The 25,634-nt window shown below is 41.3% G+C and overlaps 1 protein-coding gene across 4 annotated transcripts in view; it reads right to left on the bottom strand.

The window, feature by feature from the left end:
- The window catches only part of SGCD (sarcoglycan delta), a 774,199-nt gene that overhangs the window by 207,759 nt on the left and 540,806 nt on the right, over positions 1 to 25,634 (bottom strand). For all 4 annotated transcript variants that reach the window (XM_035012991.1, XM_035012973.1, XM_035012962.1 and 1 more), the window contains one exon: positions 6,324 to 6,425. In XM_035012991.1, coding sequence (XP_034868882.1) covers positions 6,324 to 6,425 — 102 coding nt within the window. The remainder of the gene's footprint in view (positions 1 to 6,323; positions 6,426 to 25,634) is intronic.

The following is a 25,634-nucleotide window of genomic DNA, read 5'->3' as shown; positions in this document are numbered from 1 at the left end:
AGGGTGAAAATTTCTATCACTGTCATGGTCATCATCACTGTCATTGTCCTCATCAGCAGGGGGTGAGGGCAAGAGTTACCATTTCGGGAACACTCACTTCATGTCAAGTTCTGTATTAAGCACTTTACCAACATTATCTTACTGACAACCACCATGGTGTAGGTATTAATATTGATGTTACAGGCAAGGAAATAAGGATTTGCCAAGTTAAGAAACTGCTCAAGGATCACTCATCAGCCAAATGGTAGTACTAGCTGCCATCTGAGTTCAGCAATACAGCACATGGCTTAAACCATGGTGCAACACTGTCTCCTGGCACAGCAACTGTTAAGATCCCCACTTAGATATAATACCACAATGATAACAGGTTTCAGTGAGTTTTTATAGAATAAGGAAATTTAAAAGACATATAAATCTCAAGTCGTCTACAATAATTTTCTACTTGATTCTTTTAAAGTAACTTCATTTTTTTTTTTATCCTTCCTCCAACTTTTTTCTACTCCTCCTCTCCTAAACTTCTAAATTCCACATAGCAATAGGCTATATGGGACCCACCCCCCAAGTAGAGTTTGAAGTGAGTATAGAAATAAATTCACTGTGCAGCTTTCAACATACCCAGCATAGCTGTCCAAGAAATGCTAGTTGCCCTTGCCTTGTCACTTCACATTAAGTCACGTAAAAGCACCATCTAGTTGCAGTGTCGTGGAAAGTAAGCTAAGCAGTCGCTCCAAAGTAGCGATTCACCACTTTTGTTCAAAATGATACTTTATGGTTAAGGGTCTCCTTAGTATTCATTCATTCAACCTATCTACTAGTAGCTCTGGTCAAAATTTTGTAGCTGTATTTGGCAATTAAAAAGATGCCTATCACACTGAAGTGGGGATTTATTTATTTTTTTTTTTAAAGATTTATTTATTTATTTTGAGAGAGAGAGAATGAGAGACAGAGAGCATGAGAGGGAGGAGGGTCAGAGGGAGAAGCAGACTCCCCGCCGAGCAGGGAGCCCGATGCGGGACTCGATCCCGGAACTCCAGGATCATGACCTGAGCCGAAGGCAGTCGCTTAACCAACTGAGCCACCCAGGCGCCCTGAAGTGGGGATTTAAACACAGAGTTCTTTGGCAATAGATCCCCTAACTTTACAACATTCTGTGCTAAATGTACTCAAGTAGTATTTCTAGAGACAGGCTGGTCTTTGGATGTCATGATAGGATAGTTAATTTAGTGCGTGTCCTTTTCAATCTATTTTCTGAGCTACACGATACATACAGAAGCTATGCATCCATATGGCTAAAGCCAGCATGCACTGGGACTTTGGTTCAATTCCCAGATGGAAGTTTTTGTAGCGATGAACATTTTCTCATTAATTAATCTTCCAGGGTGATTGCTATCACACTAATCAATTTGTAGTGACTTTACAGGATTGCAACCTTCAATAATGAAATCTGATACAGTATTGAAGATTGTGTGGATTGCTTAACCAATCCCAATTCCTCTCAGATCAATGAAACACAAAAGCAGAATGAAGTATTACTTCGTTAGTTATCCTTGCTCAGAGGGGCTGAGTAATCTTGTTCAACTGGGCACTAATCTCTTTTTGGTGGGAAAAAGAAATAAAGGCAGCTGTGATCTATAGGGAAATGATAGTGCAGATACTTCTTCTGAGAAGAGCCTCCCAGAGGTGGTCTATAAGCAATGGTCAGGTGCATCAGAAAAAAACCAACAAGCTAAAACTGCCAGATGGGAGAGGGGCAGCTGTTACATGTGAGGGGCACGTGAGCACCTGTGAGGTTATGACTCAGTCAACATGGCAAATCCTACTGGTTGCCTGTCCAACAATCCTCCCCCACCTTCTTCTCTAAGAACTAGCAATTACCCCTGGGCTTGAGGGAAGGGGAGCCCTATGGACTAAGTTACCAGGTTCTGATCTTGTTCTTCTGCCTTTTTGATCCAGCATATCTGTTTTCACTTTTTGTGAAAATCCAAAGACACTAATTCTACCTTGGCTTCTCTGCCTAGTGTGCTATTCTCTAGTCCCTTCTCAGTGCTCTGACGTCATCTAAAAGGGAAATATTCAAGGTCTATGCCCTGAGTCACTTCTGCTATCTCTCCCCAGGCAAGCCAAGACAGCCCAATTGCAGGCAAATTTCTTCTTTAAGTTGGATATTAAATAAATGGTTAAGAGATCTTGATAAAGCCATGTAGACAATGTGTTCTTAAAATTATTCAGATATGCAAATTTTATGATTCCATTTATGTAAAATTCTAAGAAATGCAAAGTAATGTGCAGGACAGAAAGCATACGACAGAAAGTTGGTTGGGGACAGTGTGGAGGGACTAAAAGGGGCATGGGAGAAACTCTTCAGGGTGATATGTTCATTATCTTGATTGTGGTGATGGTTTCATGTGCAAAAACGTATCGTAGTACACACTTTAAAGAGGTATAATTTATTCTATGTCAATTATGCCTCACAAAAGCTCTTAAACTGTTAAATATTATTTAGACACAGAGAATTTACTGTTAATACATTATTTGGAGGAGAAAAGGTACAGAAGAATATGCAAAGTATGGTTTTATTTAAAAAATATACTTGTGGGAAATGCCTAAGAAAGTACACTGACCTGTTAACAGTGCTTGGCCCTGCAAGATAGATTTAAGTGATACTTTATTTTTAATGATTTATTATTCAATTTCACAAGTATCTACTGAGCACATACTGTGTGGTAGATACAGTAGCAGCAGGGCTCGGGAATATACTAGGGAAGATCTGTACAATCTCCTGATCTGCCCATTTATATTCTTGAGCAAACAAGAATGTCAAATAATGACAGCTAAAAGGGGGGGAGAACCAGGGGGATGTTTTATATATGGCTGTTGTGCTAAATGAGGAAGGTCTTTCTAAAATGGCAACATTTAAACTGAGAACATGATGACCACAAGGAACCCTCCATGAAAAACATCTAGGAGAGAATTGTATAGGCCATCGTGGAGTTTGGAGTTTATTCCAGGTGCAATGGGAAGTTAACAGAATCCTCTATAAAGGGTGGAGAGACTTGACATTTCAAAAAGCCCACTTCGGCTACGATTTGGATGATGAGGCTACAAGAGAAAGGTATTGGAGAGGGAGGAGGCTATAGCAGTGATGCAAGTGGGAGAGGGTGCTGGCTGGAGCCGGTGGGTGGCGTGTGATTTGAAGAAGAAGAGGGGATGAGGGGACGGATATGGGCACTGTTTCGGCGAAAGCTCATGGGACTTACTGGTGGATTTTACTGTATATGCATTTCTGTGTGTGTGTGTGTTTCCTTCAGTGAGAAGATACTTATTTTGTTGTCAGAAATATTTAAGCTAAAAGAGCTTTATTTACTATTTATTTTTTGGAAGGAAAATACTTTTTTTTTTTTTTAAAGATTTTATTTATTTGACAGAGAGAGACAGCGAGAGAGGGAACACAAGCAGGGGAAGTGGGAGAGGGAGAAGCAGCTTCCCACCAAGCAGGGACACGGGGCTTGATCCCAGAGCCCTGAGATCATGACCTGAGCCAAAGGCAGATGCTAGACTGAGCCACCCAGGCACCCCGAAGGAAAATACTTTCTTAAGAACAAAGAAAAACAGTGAATTCTGACACTTTATTTTCCTTAAATGGTGATGTGAAAGCACTGCATTTAACTCACTGATTTTTCAAGATTAAAACAAGCTTTTCTTAAAATTTATTTGAGAGAGAGAGAGCACGCAAGCGCATGAGTGGGGAACAGGCAGAGGGAGAAGCAGACTCCCTAGCTGAGCAGGGAGCCCAACGCAGGGCTCAATCCCAGGACCCTGGGACCATGACCTGAGCCAAAGGCAGACACTTAACCAACTGAGCCACCCAGGTGCCCCTCTCAATTCCTTTAAATTTTTTTTCCATTTTTTAAAATTTAAAAATGTGTATTTACCCATTTATTTATTTCAATTTCTTTAAGGACTCTACACCAAGGAAACTTCTCTCAGCTATTCTACCCATGACCTTAAAATCTACTCTTGTACCACATGCAGTTTAGCCAGATCATCTATATATTTATAGAAATATCACTAATATAGGTTAGAAGCTTGGCAAACTACAACCTTCAGCCTATTTCTTTGGTGGCCCTCAAGATAAGAACATTTTTTACATTTCTAAGGAGTTGTAGAAAAGGAAAAAAGTCTAAAATATTTGCTATTTGGCCCTTTACAAAAAAAAGGGAGGGGGCAACACCAGTAGAAGGAAATTATCAGTCCAAACTTGTGAGTTAAATAAGTTTAATACAGAATAGGAAGATGTAGTGTATACACACACACACACACACACGCACACACACACAATGGAATTTTATGCAGCCATAAAAAGAATGAGATCTCGTGCCATTTGTGACAACATGGATGGACTTAGAGGATATTATGCGAAGTGAACTAAGTTAGATGAGAAAGCCACATACCATATGATTTCACTCACATGTGGAATGTGAAAAAACAAATGAATAAACAAACTAAGAAAAAGCCGAATCGGACCTCTAAATATAGAGCACAAACTCTGCCTCAGGGGAGATGAGTTAGGGATGGGGAGATGAGTGAAGGGGAGAGGGAGGTACAGGCTTCTAGTTCTGGAATGAATAAATCACAGGAATAAAAGGCAGAGCAGAAGTAATATAGCCAATGATACTATAATAATGTTGCATGGTGACAAATAGTAGCTACACTTGTGGTGAGCATGGCATAATGTATCAACTTGTTTAATCACTATGTTGTATACCTGAAACTAATATAACACTGTGTCAACAATACTCAAAAAAATAAAGCTTAATACAGATAAGATTAATCTAAAGTACAACTAATAACTCAAAAGATAATTTAACTAACCAACTTGCCAGGTTGGGAGAAATATAGATTGCAGCAATGCTCATAAGAGTGATTTCTTAAATGCTTGAAATTGACAGTCTCCATTCTGTTCAACACAGAATCATCACTTGACTCTCCTTATTATAGCTTTATCCCATGATTCCTTCTAGGATATGATTTCTTCAAGACGATGGATATATTTACAGTACTCTTGATACTTTCCTGCCTAACCCAGTGTGTGATGAGTTCCAGTTAAATTTTATAATCACTAATAGGGTGGCTGATTTGCTCTTTTTGATCATTTTAACATCATGGTTCCCTCCCTGTTACTAGGCACAGAAGGAAGTAAAGGTATTGGCAATTCAGCAGCTGCACCCAGTTTAATATAATTCAGTTGTTTAGATAGCATTCAGATAAAATTACCCACTGCATCGAGTTGCTGAATTTCATTAATTATGTTCATCAATGCACATTTATGCAAATAAAGCTTTGGGGACCTTCCACATTACTTTTTGCTTGCATGTGGACATGAACCAATCCCAGAAGAGCAAATGCATTAATAATCCTTTTCAACCAGCAAATCTCACCACTCCAACAAACAAAAGACCAAACAAAGCCAAATAAACAACTGGAAAAAAAAAACCACTCAAAACCAAAAATTAATTTTGATAATATTGGTTAATAAAAGCAAAATATCTAGAATTCACTTGTATCATGACAAAAACAAAGAATGAGGGTAGAAGGTTAGGTCGTGGACTCTGGTTAACAGAAAAGCTTTAGAACTGGATTTCCTGTGTTGAAGTTCTTGCTCTACTACTTCGTATGTATGTGGCTCTGAACATAGTACTTCTCTAAGGCTCCATTCTTTAATCTGTAAAATTGAGGCAACAATAATTGCCAACCCTGGGGACCGATGTGTGGATTAAATTAGGTAACAATAATGCACACAAAGCAACAAAGTGCATGGAACAGAGCACGTACACTAGAGTGATTATTTAAATACCATTTCAATGCAGAGTTGTTGATAATTGAAGTGATTCTAACCAATCTTGGCTACACTGTCCAAATTCTTAATGAAAAACAAAATTCTAATTCTTTCATTCCGTGTTTCCAAAGACAGCATTTAGAGCACTTGACAATTAAAAAAGATAGCAATACTTTCTTGGATTTGTATAGTACTCAAAGCATTTCCACATTTACTTTCTGGGCATATTTGCAGCATAATCTAGAACAGTTCATTAACAGAGGTCATTACCCCCTTTGGCAGGAATAAAGGCTCAGAGAGGTCATCACAGTTCCGTACAGTACCACAGCAGGAATTATGCTCAAGACTTCAGATTTGATCATATCTTACTACCTATATTACCATTCCCTCCCATGATGCTCTATACTCAGCTGATGGCTGATGATAAATTTCCCCAGATTTAGATTCCTGAGAAATCACCATTCCTTTTTCTCATGGCAGTACTTACTGGTCGGGACTGGATTTCTTTGGCATAGAGAGGTTGCAAGAATTCTGAGTCTCCTTCTAGTTTTAGACCTTTGTCTGTGATTCTCAAATTCCCCATTCCATCCTGAAATAGAAGCACAAAGATAACACAGAAAATCCAATTAGCCAATATTTCAAAAAAACCTCAGGCTTTCAAAAATTGAAACAAAGTTACTGCCTTTTTTTTTTTTTTTTTGAGAGATGGACTGAGAGGGGGTCCAATAAAATACTGGGAGGTATTGTTCAATGCAATTATGCATATTACCCTCTTTGCTCACTTATTCTCAGAAAATTCTATTCCAAGCAATCTGTAATGCCCCTTAGTCATTTACTAGCACAGATGAAGAGGGCCCTTTTGCTAGGTATTGCAGACAGAATGGAGGCAGGAGGTAAGTGGGAAAATGATAAAAGGATAATTCCCCAGGTTAAAGTACATGGTCCAGTTTCCAAAACTTTGTGCAAAAATTGCAAAGTGGCAGTCTCTTGGTCGAATCCAGTTTTTGGACACAGTGTGTTTTGCTCTCAAAATATTCAAGAGGTCAAATTAGTTGCTGACATTTTTACTGATATTCTATTATGGAAATATTAAAATATATACAAAAATAGAAAGGATAAATAGCAAACACCTGTGTACTATCATTTGTCTTCAACAATGATCCATTTATGGCTATTGTTATCTGCTATACCCACCACACCCACCTCCTTTGGTTAAATATAACCATAATACCATCACCACCACCACCATCACAAAAATAATAAAATCATTAATATCTAATACCCTGAGTCAATGTTCAAATTTCATTCATTTTTATTTTCTCTCCTTGGATTTCTTCCTTGAATCAAGTTCCCTACTACAACTGGTCGATACATGAAATAGTAGGCCATCTCCTAAAAATCTCCTAAATCAGTCCAGTTCTCTCTCACAGATCCACATACACATCCATCCTTTATTTGATGAGCAGAACATGTCATTTTTCTAACAGCACTGCTCAGCATTTACATGTGGCTGAACATTCCCCTAATTTCATACAACGTGTTCTTCTGTCCCCTATACTTCTTGTAAATTGGTAGTTAGATCAAGAGGCTTGATGACATTTAGGCTCTGTTTTCTGGGAAGAACACATTCCAGGAAATGGAGTATATTACTATTCTATTGCTATCATCACAAATAACCACAAATTCCTTGGCTTAAGACAACGCAAGTGTATTATATCACAAATCTGTATAAGTCTGACCCAGGACTCAAAGGGCGAAAATCAAGGTGCCAGCGGGGCTGCTGCACTCCTTTCTGGAGGCTCAAAGGGAGAACCCATTTCTTGACTTTTTCTAGCTTCCTGAGCCTGCCCACACTTCTGGGCTTGTGGCCTCTGTCATCTTCAAAGTCTACAATGACTGGTTGAAACCACCTCATGTCTAATCACTCTGATGATGAGTCTTCCACCTCTCTCTTCCACTTTTAAAGACCCTGGTAATTTCACCTGGCATACCTGGATAATCCAGGACAATCTCTCCATTTTAAAGTCACCTGATTAGCAACCATAATACTACCCATAACGTTAATTCTCCTTTGCCACATAATGTGATATTTTCAGGGGTTCTAAGATGAGGACATTGACATCTTCGAAGTGGATGGCATTTTTCTGTCTACTACATACTCTATCAAGAGGCATACAATGTCTTCTGCTGTGATGTCATCAGACATTGGTGATCTCTGCCTAGAAGATCTATTATTTCACTAGAGATTTCAAATTGGTGAGAAAATAATTCTATTGTTTCTTAATTTATTAGCTGGGGTATTCTATCAAGAGAAATCACATTTCATCAACTGTGTACCCTAAATTACAGTTTATAAAAACCTGAAAGGTGCATGATTTTTCCTCCTTTATTGATTCTCAAAATATTGGTTACCTAGTATCCTCCAAAGATAACCAATTGTTTTTTTTTTAAGTATCATTTTTTTAGTATCATTACAGACATTTTTTGTTTCATGCCAGTGCAGTTTTTACTGCTACTGAAGTTCTAATTTTCCTACCCTTGCTCAGTGGGAACCTCTTCAAGTTGGCTCCTAAGTCCTTATAATGTGATCCAGCAGTCTTTGATCGCCCTTTTGCTTCTGGTATGACAACATGATCTAGGGTTATTGCGCACATGTCCTGTCCCAGGCCTGGAGCCAGCCATTTCTAGTAAAAATGCTTGGTTCAGTTTTGTGGCAACTAGTGTTGAGAGACCACAGACTGATAGCTTTGGGTGCTCATTGCTACTGGATTGACCCTTGTTTCTATGGACAGAGCTGGAAAGAAGTTCTGTATTTTTAAAATAGAATACACCATGAATTCCCATTAGACTTTTTTTTAAAAGATTTATTTATTTATTTATTTATTTGAGAGAGAGAATGAGATAGAGAGCATGAGAGGAGGGAGGTTCAGAGAGAGAAGCAGACTCCCTGCCGAGCAGGGAGCCCGATGCGGGACTCGATCCTGGGACTCCAGGATCATGACCTGAGCCGAAGGCAGTCGCTTAACCAACTGAGCCACCCAGGTACCCTACACTTCCTTTTTTAAAAAGCTTGTATTTATTTCTTTGAGAGAGGGAGAGCACAGAGGGAAGTGAGAAGGAGAAGCAGACTCCCCACTGAGCAGAGAGCCCACTGCGGGGTTCGATCCCAGGAAGGACCCTGAGATTATGACCTGAGCCGAAGGCAGATGCTTAACCGACTGAGCCACCCAGGTGCCCCATCCCATTAAACTTCAAATTGAGGACACGAATGTTTTCATTTAATCTCATGGATCTTACAGTGTTACTACCTTTCTTGCATACCAAAAATCTGTTTTCTCAACACCAAAATGATTACTCATTTGATTTAACCCACAGTACACAGAGCCACTACTATTCTAACATTATGATTAAGAAAAACAATTTAAAATTTATCTTGAAAGAGCTTTAGACCCTCAACTCTATGGTCAACTGATCTTCGACAAAGCAGGAAAGAATGTCCAATGGAAAAAAGACAGTCTCTTCAACAAATGGTGCTGGGAAAATCGGACAGCCACATGCAGAAGAATGAAACTGGACCATTTCCTTACACCACACACAAAAACAGACTCAGATGGTTGAAAGACCTAAATGTGAGAAAAGAGTCCATCAAAATCCTAAAGGAGAACACAGGCAGCAACCTCTTCGACCTCAGCCGCAGCAACTTCTTCCTAGAAACATCACCAAAATCAAGGGAAGCAAGGGAAAAAATGAACTATTGGGACTTCATCAAGATAAAAAGCTTTTGCAAAGCAAAGGAAACAGTCAACAAAACCAAAAGACAATGGACAGAATGGGAGAAGATATTTGCAAATGACATATCAGATAAAGGGCTAGTACCCAAAATCTATAAACAACTTCTTAAACTCAACACCCAAAGAACAAATGATCCAATCAAGAAATGGGCAAAAGACATGAACAGACATTTTTCCAAAGAATACATCCAAATGGCCAACAGACACATGAAAAAGTGCTCAACAATGCTTGGCATCAGGGAAATCCAAATCAAAACCTCAATGAGATACCACCTCACACCAGTCAGAATGGGTAAAATTAACAAGTCAGGAAACGACAGATGTTGGCGGGGATGCGGAGAAAGGGGAACCCTCCTACACTGTTGGTGGGAATGCAAGCTGGTGCAGCCACTCTGGAAAACAGTATGGAGGTTCCTCAAAGAGTTGAAAATAGAGCTACCATATGACCCAGCAATTGCATTACTGGGTATTTACCCCAAAGATACAAATATAGTGATCTGAAGGGGTATGTGCACCCCGATGTTTATAGCAGCAGTCCACAATAGCCAAACTATGGAAAGAGCCAAGATGTCCATCGGCAGAAGAATGGATAAAGAAGATGTGGTATATATATATATACAACGGAATATTATGCAGCCATCAAAAGGAATGAGATCTTGCCATTTGCAATGACGTGGATAGAACTGGAGGGTGTTATGCTGAGCGAAATAAGTCAATCAGAGAAAGACATGAATCATTTGATCTCACTGATGAGGAATTCCTAATCTCAGGAAACAAACTGAGGGTTGCTGGAGGGGAGGTGTGGTTGGGGAGGTGGGGTGGCTGGGTGATAGACATTGGGGAGGGTATGTGCTATGGTGAGCGCTGTGAATTGTGTAAGACTGTTGAATCACAGACCTGTACCTCTGAAACAAATACTACATTATATGTTTTTTTAAAAAAAGAAGATAGTAGGAAGGGAAAAATGAAGGAGAGGAAATCGGAGGGGGAGACGAACCATTAGAGACTATGGGCTCTGAGAAACAAACTGAGGGTTCTAGAGGGGAGGGGGGTGGGGGATGGGTTAGCATCATGATGGGTATTAAAGAGGGCATGTACTGAATGGAGCACTGGGTGTTATACGCAAATAATGAATCACGGAACACTACATCAAAAACTAATGATGTAATGTATGGTGATTAACATAACATAATAAAATTTAAAAAAATTAAAAAAAAGCTTCAGAGTGTATCCTTCTAGGCAGGTACAGGAAATGACTGGGTCTCAAAGCCACTTGAACTAATTCCATTCTGTATGGTTATGCCACCAACCTGCTGTCAAGTCAGGTTTAATTGTTTCATTCCTCCCCACCTCTCAATTTTTCATGAGAGCTTTTTTAACATTTAATTTTGTTATAGTTTTGTGAACTATTTAGAAGGCACCAAAGTCAAATCTACAAAACAAGATACATTCAAAGAGGTCTAGCTTCTATCCCTGTCCCTCTACCATGTTTCCTCTTCTCCACATAAGTGTGGGCATGTATCTGTATCAGTCAGGGTTCTCCAGGGAAATAGAAAAGGGGGTGTGTGTGTGTGTGTGTGTGTGTGTGTGTGTGTGTGTGTGTGTGTTGAGGAACTGGCTTCAGCAACTGTGGAGGCTAATAAGTTTCAAGATCAGCAGTTAGCAAGCTAGAGACCCATCTTAATAAAACAATCACACACACACACATACACACTTTTTACCAATTTATTCCTACATTTACCCAAACACATTGTCAGATAAAAAAAAAAGGCCCAACATACACACAAAGGCAAAACTCCTTAAAAGGTCGTTGACCACTGGAGTTGCAAAGTTGTTTTGCAATGTGTCCTTACCCACACAGACATGGTTCTGGTGTGCAATTTTATGCACTGCACACAATCTTATTTTGGTGTGATCTTGAAGAAATGGGTTTGACGTATAGGCTCTGGGGTGATCCCAAGAAGGAAAATAAATGTTAAAATATCCTAAAGAGCTAACTTTAAAGTGCTTTAAATGTCTCTTTCTTTTCCATACAGTAACTTTATTCATCACATTGTACACCTGAAATTAACATAACACTATGTGTTAACTGGAATTAAAATAAAAACTGTAAAAAAGATAAATAAAAATCTCTTATCATTAAAAAAATGAAAATTAAAAGATTCGAATGAAAATTCCAGGTTTTCAGCTTCTTGTGAAATGGGAGGCCCTGGGAACTCTGAGCCTGCCTTCTCGCGTGGCCACCATGGGCTGGAGGCGAAAGCTGCTCCCCTCGGCGACTGGATGAACCGTATGCTCTCCAGTTCACCAGTTCCCATCCAGCCTATTTCACGAAATTACATTTCTGCAGACTCCTGAAATCTCTCACTGGAGTTTCCCATTTCTTCTCTCTGGCATTGCCATGTGCTCTATACCTCAATACATGCAGACAGGCACCACACTGGGGGTAGTGAATGACCAAGTGGGAAATGGGCACTTTTCCCCATCCCTCCTCCATCACAGCACTTCAGCCTGTGCATGAGAACCGATTTTTCAGGTCAATATTGTCCTTTCAGAGATAGTATGCCATCTGTATATTTCTATTTTTGGTCCTTGTGGGGACAGCTCTGCCAAAAGGGCCCCAGACTGGGCATTCAGACCAGTGTGAGAGGCAGTGGGCTGGAGGGTATGTTCACATAACACTAGCAGCAGGTAGACTCCACAAAAAAAGGAAAAAAGAACAAGCAAATATCCACCCAACCCTTCCCCCACGCCCGCCCCCCAAAGGATATGTCAATGATCTTGTTTTGGATTATTCCTGATGATTTGTGTTAGTTGGAGAGGCAGAACTTTTCATAGAAACACATACTAAATGTTTTCATAGAAACACATCTATAAACTGACGTATCTGGTTTGTTTGTGTGATACACGTTTATAAAATAAGAAGTGCTAAAAATTCTTACATAAGAAGATTATATTTGGGGTAATTAGTAAGCCTATTTCAAATAAAGTATATCTCACTCGCCTCTTATAGTATACAGATCCACTATCCATAACATTTACTGATGGCTTACTAGGTGCTCATTACTATACTCTGTGCTTTTCATCTTCTTAATTATTACTGAAATCTACCATGTTACTTCTTGAACGTAATCATAACAAAATAATCCTATAAATGTGAAATTATTTGGCTATAGAGTTATCACCATGCCAGTTATGAGATAAAATGAGAAATAAATTAAAATTAAATTTTAATGAGAAAAAAATTAAAATTTAAAAAACTACCTAAAAATTTTATTTTCAAATAACTGAATATGATATAATAGAACATGATGTGGTCCTGTAAAGGAATAAGAACATAGGCAAATGTGCTTAATCCATTATTAATGAAATAATTAATGAAGACATATATATTTTATGCCATTTTAAAAAAGATGTTATTTATTTATTATTTACTTACTTATAGAGCATGAGTGAAGGCAGGGGCGGAGGGACAGGGAGACAGAGAATCTCAAGCAGACTCCACACTGATACGGAATCCTATAATCCCAAGATCATGACCCCAGCCAAAATCAAGAGTTGGATGCCGAATGGACTGAGGCACCCAGGCACCTGTTTTTTATGCCATTTTTATATAACTTTATGCAAATATTCATACACATGCATACATACAATCATATGTGCACATAAGAAAAATTCTGGGACAAATTTCATGGGGGAAAAATTCTAGAAAGAAATATACTTAAAAGTTAATATTGAAAGTGTTTTATTTTCTTCGTTTTGCTTGTCTGTACTTCATCATTTTCTGTAAGTATCATCGTAATTAAAAAACTTGTTATAAAACATAAGTTCTCACTGATTTATTTTAAAAAGCAACATTTGTCAAGAATCTCTGTCCTACACTAAATGCTATATACTATTGTCTCGTCATCCTCTCAATGATCCTATGAGATAGTCTTTATGTTCCCTATTTCCCAAGTGAGAAAATTTATTGGTGTAACTTGCTCACAATTGCATAGCTAGTTAATGACAGGATCAGGAATCCGAACCCAAGTCTTTCCAATTCAGACTATATGCCCTTACTCGTTATTTTAACGTAATGTACTGTAGTAAAAGCCATCTATGTAAGGTATCTGCTGGGCTTCATAGGGCCACTTTGATTTTTCACTTGCTTGGGGAGGGCACTCAGCGGTGCTAGAGAGGGCCCTCTCTAACCAGGAGAATAATGCCCGCTGTTCTTACGGTCAAACTCCTCTATTCCACCTTTCTGGGGTCCAGAGGTTCTTTATTACAACCCAACTGCTTCCCATGCCACGGAACATAAGCAAAATGAATCCTCTGCTATTTCTGGAAAGCTTACTGTGTAGGTAATTGTGTGCTGCAAGCCGCGGGGAGTCAGAAAAAAAGGCGGCCCTCCCCATCCTGTCCTCTGAGACTGTTTATAACACAGGGGACACACAGGCAGAGAATCGTGAAGGAGAAACCAGAAGGATCAGCGTTTGAGAAACGTTCCTGTAATCCAACAGGCAATGGACTCCTTTACTTAAATACCTTTTTTTTTTTTAATGTTTTTATTTATTTATTCATGAGAGTCAGAGAGAGAGAGGCAGAGGCAGAGGGAGAAGCAGGCTCCCAAGGAGCAGGGAGCCCGACGCGGGACTCGATCCCAGGACCCCGGGATCATGACCTGAGCCGAAGGCAGACGCCCAACCATCTGAGCCACCCAGGCGCCCTACTTAAATACCTCTTAAGGTAGGGAACTCACCACAAACTTGCCAAATCGCTACCATTTCATTAAGTTATAGGTTCTTCCAGTGCTTGAGAACCATCACCTCATGTTTCCTGTCCCACTCCCCAGGTCTGCCCAACGATATTGGTGGGAAAGGTCTATCCAATAATATGAATTTACGTTAGTGACCTCTAGTTCCTAAATATAATACAAAGCAGACTAGAATGGCTGACTACGTACGTTCCCACATTAGAGTCTCCTTTCTGGCTCTGGAACAATCAGACTGGATTAGATACACATCAAAACAACTTGAGAATCGCCTTATTTAAAACCATTTTACCTTTAACTGCAGACATAAGAAGCTCTCAGTATTCTTAAGATAGGAGTTTTAGGTCACTTTTAGAGCAAAATTTCCCTCCCAGTAAGATGCAAAAGAGACATTTAGAAGATTTACAGTCATTCCCAACGTAATTAGGAGGAAATAGACCTTCCCCTCCCTTCCCTGTTCAAATGGTAAAACTTCAGTATTCTTAAAGGCAAGCATAAAAATTCTGGCAGCCAGAAAGCTGGGCTCAAGGGAGCCAGCTCTGTCCAGTCAGTGGTCCTAAAGTCTATAAAGTACACTCAAAACGAAAGTAGGAGGTCAGGATCCCACTGTCATCCCCATGAGGGCAAGGTGTCAGCCCTCCCACACACTGTAGCACACCAGTGCCGACCCATAAGCCTGTCCCATGGAGCTTTCACAAATAGATGAGGGAATCTCTGTATTTTCCCAGTCCAATTTAGAGTGGCCTCCCTGTAAAGTCTTTTGGGGGAGAGAGGGCTGGGGTGGGGTAGGGGAGCAGAGGTGGATCAAATTTGGAGAATCTCCCTTTGGGCTAGTCCAAGGATGATGGCATTTGCCCTTTATTTTTTATCTGGTCCACACCGTCTGGCTGGTTGTTTCGAATGGACAGTTTTCGACAAAATGAGTACAGAATAAATAAAGAGGTTTCAGAGTGGCAGGCCAATGGACTGAGATATTAATTTGTTTCTTTCTTCCTATCTCTCACGCTGGCCCCTGGCCCCTTTTCATCACCATTTCAAATAGGTTCCTAGGCTTTGTAATTATGAGGCTTAGAGATTTAGAGAGCAAAGAAGCAGAGGCAGCCTGAAAGCAGTGGGGTTTCTTTTGTAAAAGGTGACTCTCACTGAATGGACAGTGCCAGTGAGTTAGGAAGGGAGGCAAGAAGGAGAGAAGAGGTTTTCCAACCAGGAGGTGGACAAGAGACGCATGAATCCTGTGAATTCCAGAGACCACTGTCCTGCCAGTGCCCCCAGGAAGGGATTAGGACTTCAGAGGGAAATGGCTGAGGGGCTCCACCTTCCCCAAAGTCTCCCCTCCACAGGAATGGTGGAGAGGTCCCTTTCCTAGACCTAAATGGACCACGTGCTTGGGATCACAGTTCTCTCAGCTATTGCCAATGAAAGACAGTGACTAGCTTTCCACATAAAGTATCATGTCATCTGCGAAATGAGAGAGTTTGACTTCTTCTTTGCCAATTTGAATACCTTTTATTTCTTTTTGTTGTCTGATTGCTGTTGCTAGGACTTCTAGTACTATGTTGAACAACAGTGGAGAGAGTGGGCATCCTTGACGTGTTCCTGATCTTACGGGAAAGGCTCTCAGCTTTTCCCCATTGAGGATGATATTTGCTGTGGGTTTTTCATAGATAGATTTTATGAACTTGAGGAATGTTCCCTCTATCCCTATACTCTGAAGAGTTTTAATCAGGAAAGGATGCTGTATTTTGTCAAATGCTTTTTCTGCACCAATTGAGAGGACCATTTGGTTCTTCTCTCTCCTCTTATCAATGTGTTCTATCACACTGATTGATCTGTGAATGTTGAACCACACTTGCATCCCGGGGATAAATCCTACTTGGTCATGGTGGATGATCCTTTTAATGTATTGTTGGATCCTATTAGCTAGGATTTTGTTGAGGATTTTGGAAGAGGCAACCCACAGAATGGGAGAAGATATTTGCAAATGACACTACAGATAAAGGGCGGTATCCAAGATCTATAAAGAACTTCTCGAACTCAACACCCAAAAAACAAATAATCAAGTCAAAAAATGGGCAGAAGACATGAAAAGACACTTCTCTGAAGAAGACATACAAATGTCTAATAGACACATGAAAAAATGTTCACCATCATTAGCCATCAGGGAAATTCAAATCAAAACCACACTGAGATACCACCTTACACCAGTTAGAATGGCAAAAATGGACAGGGAAAGAAACAACAAATGTTGGAGAGGTTGTGGAGAAAGGGGAACCCTCTTACACTGTTGGTGGGAATGCAAGCTGGTACAGCCACTTTGGAAAACAGTGTGGACGTGCCTCAAAAAATTAAAAATAGAGCTATCTTATGACCCAGCAATTGCACTACTGGGTATTTACCCAAAGACACAGATGTAGTGAAAAGAAGGGCCATATGCACCCCAATGTTCATAGCAGCAATGTCCGCAATAGCCAAACTGTGGAAAGAGCCAAGATGCCCTTCAACAGATGAATGTGTAAAGAAGATGTGGTCCATATATACAATGGAATATTACTCAGCCATCAGAAAAGATGAATACCCAACTTTTACATCAACATGGATGGGACTGGAGGAGATTATGCTAAGTGAAATAAGTCAAGCAGAGAAAGTCAATTATCATATGGTTTCACTTATTTGTGGAACATAAGGAATAACATGGAGGACATTAGGAGAAGGAAGGGAAAAATGAAGTGGGGGAAATCGGAGGGACAGATGAATCATGAGAGACTATGGACTCTGAGAAACAAAGAGGGTTTAAAGGGGAGGTGGATGGGGGGATGGGTTAGCCTGGTGATGGGTATTAAGGAGGGCATGTACTACATGGAGCACTGGGTGTTATACGAAAACAATGGATCGTGGAATACTACATCAAAAACTAATGATGTACTGTATGGTGACTAACATAACATAATAAAAAACAAAACAAAACAAAAAAAGAAAGACAGTGACCAGCGCCCCCAGAGCCCTTCCCACTGGTGCTGGCAAAACACTGGGATGTCCAAAAAAATTCTGAGATGTAAAATGCCCTGCTGGCCTTTTTTGGGGGAGGAGCTGGGAATTAGCAGTATGCTGATTTAAAGAAAGTATTATTTCTTGCTCCTCTGACTTTGCTTCGCATTAGCATCAAACAGGTTTTTAATCCCTTCAGCCTATTTCCAAGCTGGACGTAATGCCAAGTCCTATTTTAGGATGCAAGTTGCGAGCCTATCTCTTGATGGAGAGTTTTAATGGCAGGCATTATTTAGTTTTTTTTTTTTTTTTAAAGATTTTATTTATTTATTTGACAGAGAGAGACACACAGAGAGAGGGAACACAAGCAGAGGGAGTGGGAGAGAGAGAAGCAGGCTCCCACGGAGCAGGGATCCTGATGCGGGGCTAGATCCCAGGATCCTGGTATCATGACTTGAGTCGAAGGCAGATGCTTAATCGACTGAGCCACCCAGGCACCCCTGGCAGGCATTATTTAGTTTTGATCAAAGAGTGAACCAATTTTATCTGCGGAGATTGCTTTAGAATGTAAGCTTCATGAGGGGTGGGACTTTTGCTCACTGTAGTCTCAATTCTTAAAACACTGCTTGGCTCACAGTATGTACTCAGCAAGTATTTGTTAAAGGACAGAATTCCTTCCTTCTAAATGCTGTGTTTTGAAGGGTACTGAGGGGATTATAAAATGTTGGAACCTAGGCTTATCCCTCGAGCAGATCACAATGTATCAGAACATGCATTCGCATGTTGGGTAATACAGTCCCCGGTGGGTGAAAATTGGTGATTGGGGAGGAAGTTGGGAAAAACCTTACTCTTTTATGTATAAAGCAAAAATAACGTCTAGGTATAGCGTGTAAACACAGTTTATCTGTAGTATTAAAATTTCATGAGGGGGTGAGCAATTAGGAAAAAAACTTGTCTAAAAATGCTCTTGGGGGGGCACCTGGGTGGCTCAGTCGGTTAAGTGACTGCCTTCGGCTCAGGTCATGATCCTGGAGTCCCGGGATCGAGTCCCGTATCGGACTCCCTGCTCAGCGGGGAGTCTGCTTCTCCCTCTGACCCTCCTCCCTCTCGTGCTCTCTGTCTCTCATTCTCTCTCGCAAATAAATAAATAAAATCTTTAAAAAAAAAATGCTCTTGGGGGAAGGGAGGCAATAAAAAAAGAGGTTGAGAAACACTGCATTAGAGTGTCAGAGATTTTGAGACTGCTCTAGTTTTTTTTCCCTTTAATCTAAAAATGGTCACTTCTGCCAGTCATGTATTGAACCATCTTCTCTGGAGCTCCTCAGCCTGTAAAATATGACAGAACAGAGCAGCATAGGTAAAGAGCAAACTCCTTAATGTAATATTTAACACCATCTTCATCTGACACCTGCAGACTTCTCCAGACTTGTGTCTCTCACTCCGGCACAAAACGTGCTAGTAATTTCTCCAAACTCTTTCCCTTACCATGTCTTTGCAAATGTCCTTCCCTTGGCCAGTCATACTTTTTCTAACCTTTCTGTGCTTCTGTCCAGTCCTTTGGGTGTGGTTAGATATATTTTCTGGGTCTGGGGCACCTGAGGTCTCCTTATACCCTGTGTGCGTCTCTAGTAGAGTATTTATCACATGTACAACAGTGATTCACTTACATTTGTGTTCTTCCTTTCTAGACTTCAAATTCTTTGAGATGAGGAATAGTGTCACTCATGATTCAATCCTCATGGCCCAGTATACTGTAACTTTTTTTTTTTTCTTTTTTTAGGATCGGGGGGAAGGGCAGAGGGAGAGGGAGAGAGAGAATCTCAAGCAGGCATGCCCAGTGCAGAGCCCAATATGGGGCTCCATCTCACAACCCGGAGATCATGACCTGAACTGAAATTAAGAGTTGGATGCTTAACCGACTGAGCCACCCAAGCGCCCCACACTATATCTAAATATGTGACTGCAAGAGCCAAAAAGAAATAGGCTAAACTAGAGATGGTTCAGAAAGCATGCCTTCATACAAATATAAAACAATAACATCACAGCTGTTTTCGTATGCATTAGACAAAGCACTTTACTGACATCATGTCCATTGTTAGCCCATTTCTCAGTTGAGAAAATTATTGCTCCAACATCCCGACCCATCAGCTCCTAAACAAAAGTCCTTCACCACCATGCTCCCTGCGTCACTGCTAAGCTCTAAGTGTGTACCCAGCCCCGTGCTAAATGCCAAGCGAGGAGACATGAAGACGGAGTCTCCCTTCTAGAAGCTCCTAGGCTAATGGGGGAAAAAGAAAAAGAAAACAGAAGTAACACACATGATGGCAAGTATGTGGATAACAGAAACTCTCATACCTCACTAGTGGGAACACAGCGTAGGGCAGAACTTTGCAAGAAGGTTTGACTGTTAAAAAGTTAAACCTAGAGTTACCATATGACCCAGAAATCCCACTCTTAGCTACTTGCCGAAGATAAATAAAAACACATGGTCACCCAAAGACTTGCACGTAAATGTCCACTGGGGTAAAATTCACAATAACCAAAGAGTGGAAATAAATCAAATGTCTAATAACTGACAAGCAGATATAATAGTCTGTATCTGTGCAATGGAATACCATTCAGCAATATAAAGGATTAAATGCTGGCACATGCCACAACTTGGATAAACCTCAAAAACATGATGCTGAGTAAAAGCAGCCAGACACGAAAGACCACATACAGTATGACTGTGTTTCTATGTAACGTCTGGTGAGGCAAACTGATGCAGAATGTAGATGAACAGTTGTCTGGGACCGGCAGTGAAAAGGAACTAGAAATAGCCTCAATGAATCTATTGAGGTGACAGAAATGCTCCAAAATTGGACTGTGTTCATAGCTGCATAACTCAGTAAATTTACTAAAAATCATAGAAATGTATATTTAAAAGAGTGAATCTTATAGTATGTAAATTTGACCAGGTTGTTTAAAAAATAAAGGAGTAACAGACATATAATAATGTTCATGGAAATGAGGAATCTAGTTCTGGAGACACATGGTATTACATGCTTTGGAATTCCCCAAGTCAGCAGAGAAGCAATTTAGAGATATACGCTAGGAGAAAGAGATAGCAGGTTAGAGAGAGTGCCAGTAAGAGACAACCCTATTATTTGTCTACACCTGGTATGGAGTTACTAAAGATACAGGTTGGCAAGTGTTGGTCATCAAGGACTAAACACAGGGAAGGAGGAAAAGCCCAAAGGAAGACAGAGCTGAATTAAACCCAGAACCTGTTTCTGTGGTCAAGGCAATTACATTGTGGGCTAGGCTCTGGTGGTTGCTAGTGATCTTCTTTATCAGGGAGCATTAAAAATGGGACCATCATCAGTCCTGCATGATTAACACAGGGGCAAGAAAGAGGACCAGATGACCTCTCAGTGTCTAGATCACAGCTTCTGATCGTTTGGGTCAGATGCTATACGGCCTCAACTTCATCCATATTCCTTCTTTTTTTTTTTTTCATTTATTTATTTGACAGAGACATAGCGAGAGAGGGAATGCAAGCAGGGGGAGTGGGAGAGGGAGAAGCAGGCTTCCCGCGGAGCAGGGAGCCCGATGCAGGGCTCGACCCCAGGACCCTGAGATCATGACCCGAGCCGAAGGCAGACTCTCAACGACTGAGCCACTCACATCCTCTTCTTTTACCATTGATATCAATTTATTGAATAGTTTTTTCTTTCTTCTCCTTATTACTGCCAAGTTACCATAAAACTAGAAGTTCATGGATGGATTGTTTAGAACATTGTAAATGTATGTGCGTGTGTGCACATGTGAGAGAGAGAGAGAGAGTGAGAGAAAGGGGGGAGGAAAAGAAGAGGGGGAGAAAGAGAGAGGGAGGGAAGAGAGAGGGGGAAGGAGACAGGAGGGGCAAGGGAGAGGGATGGAGGGGGGAGAGAGGGGAGGAGGAAGAGACAGAGATGGAGAGACAGAGAGAGAGAGAAGAAGAAGAAGGAACAGTAGGAGGGAAGAACAGAGAGAAGCGACAGGGAGAAAGAAGGGGGACATAAGACATACGTAGTTGTCAAATTGCTTTGGTGCCTCAGTGGGTAAGAGTTGTGATTTCTCACATTTTATAACATCTCATAAAATTTCTTTTAATGATTTATATATCCAAGGCCATGGTATTTCCTGGTTGCCAGTAGTAATATATGGATGGACATTCTTTGCTGTATACTTTTCCTGGGGGCTCAGGAGCCAAAGGGGGGGTTCCTCCCACACACATACACATAGAGAATAAGGCTAATTCTCTTTATTTTCAAAGTGCTTTATTCCTACTTGTCCTTTAGGGCATACCTACCAGTTTCTTTGGGAAACCTTCCTTGATTCTTTTCAATTCTTTATAAAAAAGCTTTCCTCAGTAACTGGAACACACAAACATAGACAGACACACAGGGCATTTCATTATAGGGCTAAGAGTAGGAGTTCTGCAATCAGAGTGCATGGGTTGTTATTCTACCACTTATTAGTGGCCTTTCTACTTCTCACTCTTCCTTACATAGCCAAGATAATGAGATCTTCTAAATTGAGGATTAAATCAGAGAGATCAGGTGTATAAATCAGGAGAGGTTAGGTTGTACCATGGTGAAGACAACAAAATTCTCAGCAGTTTCAAACAACAAAGATTCATTTCTCACCCAAGCTGTAAGTCCACAGAGGCGTAACAGTCAAGTCAGCTAGGGACATCAGATGATCGAGCAGCCACGATTTTAAAATTGTGCTGCTCTCTGTCTTTGGGCACATGCAGGATTGTATTTCCCCGCCCACTTATGGTGGTCGGAGCCGTGAGATTTGTTGTAGCTTGTGAAATGTGAGCATAAGAACAGCCAGGGCATGCTTGACCATAATCTTTTTTTTTTTTTTTCTCTCTTTCTCTAGATTGAAAACTTCTAGCAGGCAAGGGCAGTATTTTAGCTGTTTTTTTTTTTATCTTAGTCACCTTCTGTAACCCGTACACAGAGCAGATAGACAGTAAATTTTGACTGACTGGATGAAAAGTATTCTGTCAGCCACAGAGAACTGTGACTAGAGCCCTCAAAGGAAGTCAGGTCTGGCTAAAAAGTCAACGAGCCCTCGCTGGGGTACCAGCTACTCAGACCGGTACTGTGCTTGCTGGCCACCCGGGAAAACAGCTAGATCACCATGGGGATTGTTGTATACCTTTAGATAATAATTAAAGAGTATCCTTCAAGAATGTGTGCAAGGAAATGTAAGCATATCTCATGGAACCATAAGGTTGGAGCACTTGGGCGCTGGCCTTGACCCTTCTGCTAGCTTTAAGGCAAACTCAGATAAGCCTAGCCAGTGTGAACCGGTTTCCTCCTACCTCATGATGGTTAGATGGACAGCATAAACATGACAATCTCCTCCACTTAAAAAAGTCCTGTGTTGGGCGCCTGGGTGGCTCAGATGGTTGGGCGTCTGCCTTTGGCTCAGGTCATGGTCCCAGGGTCCTGGGATCGAGCCCCGCATTGGGCTCCCTGCTCCTTGGGAGCCTGCTTCTCCCTCTGCCTCTGCCTCTCTCTCTCTCTATCTCTCGTGAATAAATAAATAAAATCTTTAAAAAAAAAAAGTCCTGTGTTATGATCCACAGGAAACGGGCCGCTCTCTGGACAACAACACTTCACAGCTGTCACCAGGAATTGGTGCCCATGACCCCAAGGAGCCACCACGAGGGCATCTTGTGTGACTCGAAGTTCTGCCAAGGGAACACTTTCGAAACCTCTTACAAATTCCTCCAAACGCACACCCAGATTTGGGGAGGATTTAGGCATGAAATCTACTGCCAGCACATTGTTCTGAAACAGAAACCTGTAAGCAACCTTTAAAAAGAGACTTCAGCGGAGAATTTATCGATTGTTTGAAGGGAAGAAAATGAGAGATGGATCATAAAGTACAAGTTGCTACAGCCCCTGTCCCAGGTGACATATGTGAGCTTACGAATCCTGAGCTATTGCTGATAAAGGAGGGAGACTCATTCATCTCAAGCAGACGCATACAAGGAAAGAAGTGAAATAGGATGAGGCCTATGCCAAATGTTCCGATGAAATTCCTGCCACGGCAACCCCGGAGGCTCGCTGAGCACTTCCCACCGGCAAAGCCCGATTAAGACGCTGGCCTGAGATTAAAATGCACACTGCGAAAATCCCTTCCCAAATAGATTCTTACACCAGGGCATCCACCACGAGGGAGCTACCTGTCCTGCCTTCTCTCTGTTTCATTAGGAAAAGTTGTCAGCTGTCCACGACAGTGTCTTTTATGAGACTCCAAGTTACAGCTTCAAAGGACCCAGGACCTTTTTGATACTTGTGAGAAAGGTTCTGAGGAGAAGTTCAGAAAAAAGCAGGCCAGTGCGTGCGCTCCCAGCACTAGAGCTGTCTTACCTATTAATTTGGCCCCTCAGTTCATGTTTTGATGTCCAAATTGGCCTTCCGAAGACTGGCACCACATACACCCTGCATTGTTCAGATGGGTGACCAATTTCCACAATTACCTTTGGCCTTAAACTCACAAGGAAAAGCAGGTGTCCAGAGGCGATGTCTGTTGCTGCTTCGCTTCCTTCACCCCTGAGGCCTGATATTCTTCCCACATTTCATGAATGTATTCTCAAAAGAGTGGCACAACTCAACACAGCACAGGCAATCACTGAAGCCTTGGGAAATCCCATCTGCTCAGAGAACAAGGGCATGCGCTGGTCTCTCTTTCCTGGAGCATTACCCGGCCAGAGCCATGAAGGACTAGGAAGAAGCAGGCAGGGCAGGAAGTGGGGCGGGGGTGAGGAGGGAAGGTAGGGTAGACAGGAGGTTCCAGAAGTTGTCTCTGAGGGGGAGCCCAGATGAAGTGAGGGAGCCAGTCATGGGAAGATCCAAGGCAAGGGGAACCAGTGGGGCCCATTTGGGAATACAAAGAAGGCTAATGTGACTGTAGTGGTGTCACATTTACCTCTCCAGAAGACAGAGAGCAGTAGGAGATGAATTCAGACAGGTGGGGAGGGACCAGATCAATAGAGCCTCTTGGAGAAGATGCTATTCGAGAGTCCGATTTTTATTTTATATCCGGTCTACGCCAATGGGATGCATCAAGGAAAGGAATGAAGGGAAGCGATTTACACTTTAATTTAGATAAATTCCAATAAGACTTTCATGAAAGGACTGAACCCAACTTTGATAAATTCACTACCTCAGAATTAATTCCCCAAATAATTTTCTAATAAAGGACTTGCTGATAATAGATTCTGTGATTTTGCTCAACTGTAATGTTTTGGAATTCACTCCCTGCTTCCTTTGTTGTCTAAATTCTGAGAGCACAATAAACATGACCATGGGTTTTGGAATCCAAAAGACCTATTTTGGGGTTCAGATCCCATCACTTACTAGTCATCTTAACTTCCTTGAGCCTTTTACATCTGTGAAATGGGGATCAGGGTATCCCTTTTGAGGACTGAGTGCGTGTGTGTGCATTTGATCTGCTCAGCACCATGCCTGGTACACTGTAAATACTCAACAGCACCCTGTGCTGAACCATCCACCAGCCCATCCCCCACCTCCCGCATCCACCTCCTCCTTCCTTGAAATGACTACCTTCTCTGATCTATGGCAGTCACACTCTGCCACACACAATTTAGCACTCCGTCGATTCGATATGCTCTGAGAGTCTTGTGTAAGAAGAAGGGGAAAGAGGGTCAATGGTGGAGCTGCCAATGTCAAGTGGATGGAGAACGAGGGAGGTAAGGGGCAAGATGAAGCAGCAAAAAGTTTGCCACTGAATTTGAAGAAAGGGAAGGGATTAGCGTTCAGCCTGTGTCTTCCAGCTAGCAAGGAGGGAGAAGAGGGAAGGAGAAGGGGCGTTCTTGGGCTTGCCAGAATTGAAACTGCCTCCCTCTCTGGACAAAACAGTACTTGAATAATTTTAACTGCAAATAGTCAAATCATCAAAAAACAAGAGACTGAAATTGGTTAAAGGGATTCCATTTGCCTCTTACTCCCTTTGAATCACCATGCTGGATATTACCCACATCCCTCCAAACACCTCTAAAGAAGGGAATCTTTTAAAGTTTGAATAGCTTCAGAGACTAAGAACGAGGATAATTCTCTGGGCAAGAAGAGTGGATAGCAGAGATTAAAAATCCATAGCAAACGGAATCACAACCGTTCTTTAAACCTTGTTTAGGAGAGTAGTTGTGACAGTGAATTTTATATGTCAGTTTGACTGGGCTGGGGGGTGACCAGATATT

The sequence above is a fragment of the Mirounga leonina genome, unplaced genomic scaffold, assembly GCF_011800145.1.
Source record: "Mirounga leonina isolate KUSES-001 unplaced genomic scaffold, KU_Mleo_1.0 Mir_104, whole genome shotgun sequence".
Taxonomy (NCBI): domain Eukaryota; kingdom Metazoa; phylum Chordata; class Mammalia; order Carnivora; family Phocidae; genus Mirounga; species Mirounga leonina.
The sequence above is the reverse complement of the archived record's forward strand: the minus strand, read 5'-3'. Positions and strand labels throughout refer to the sequence as shown.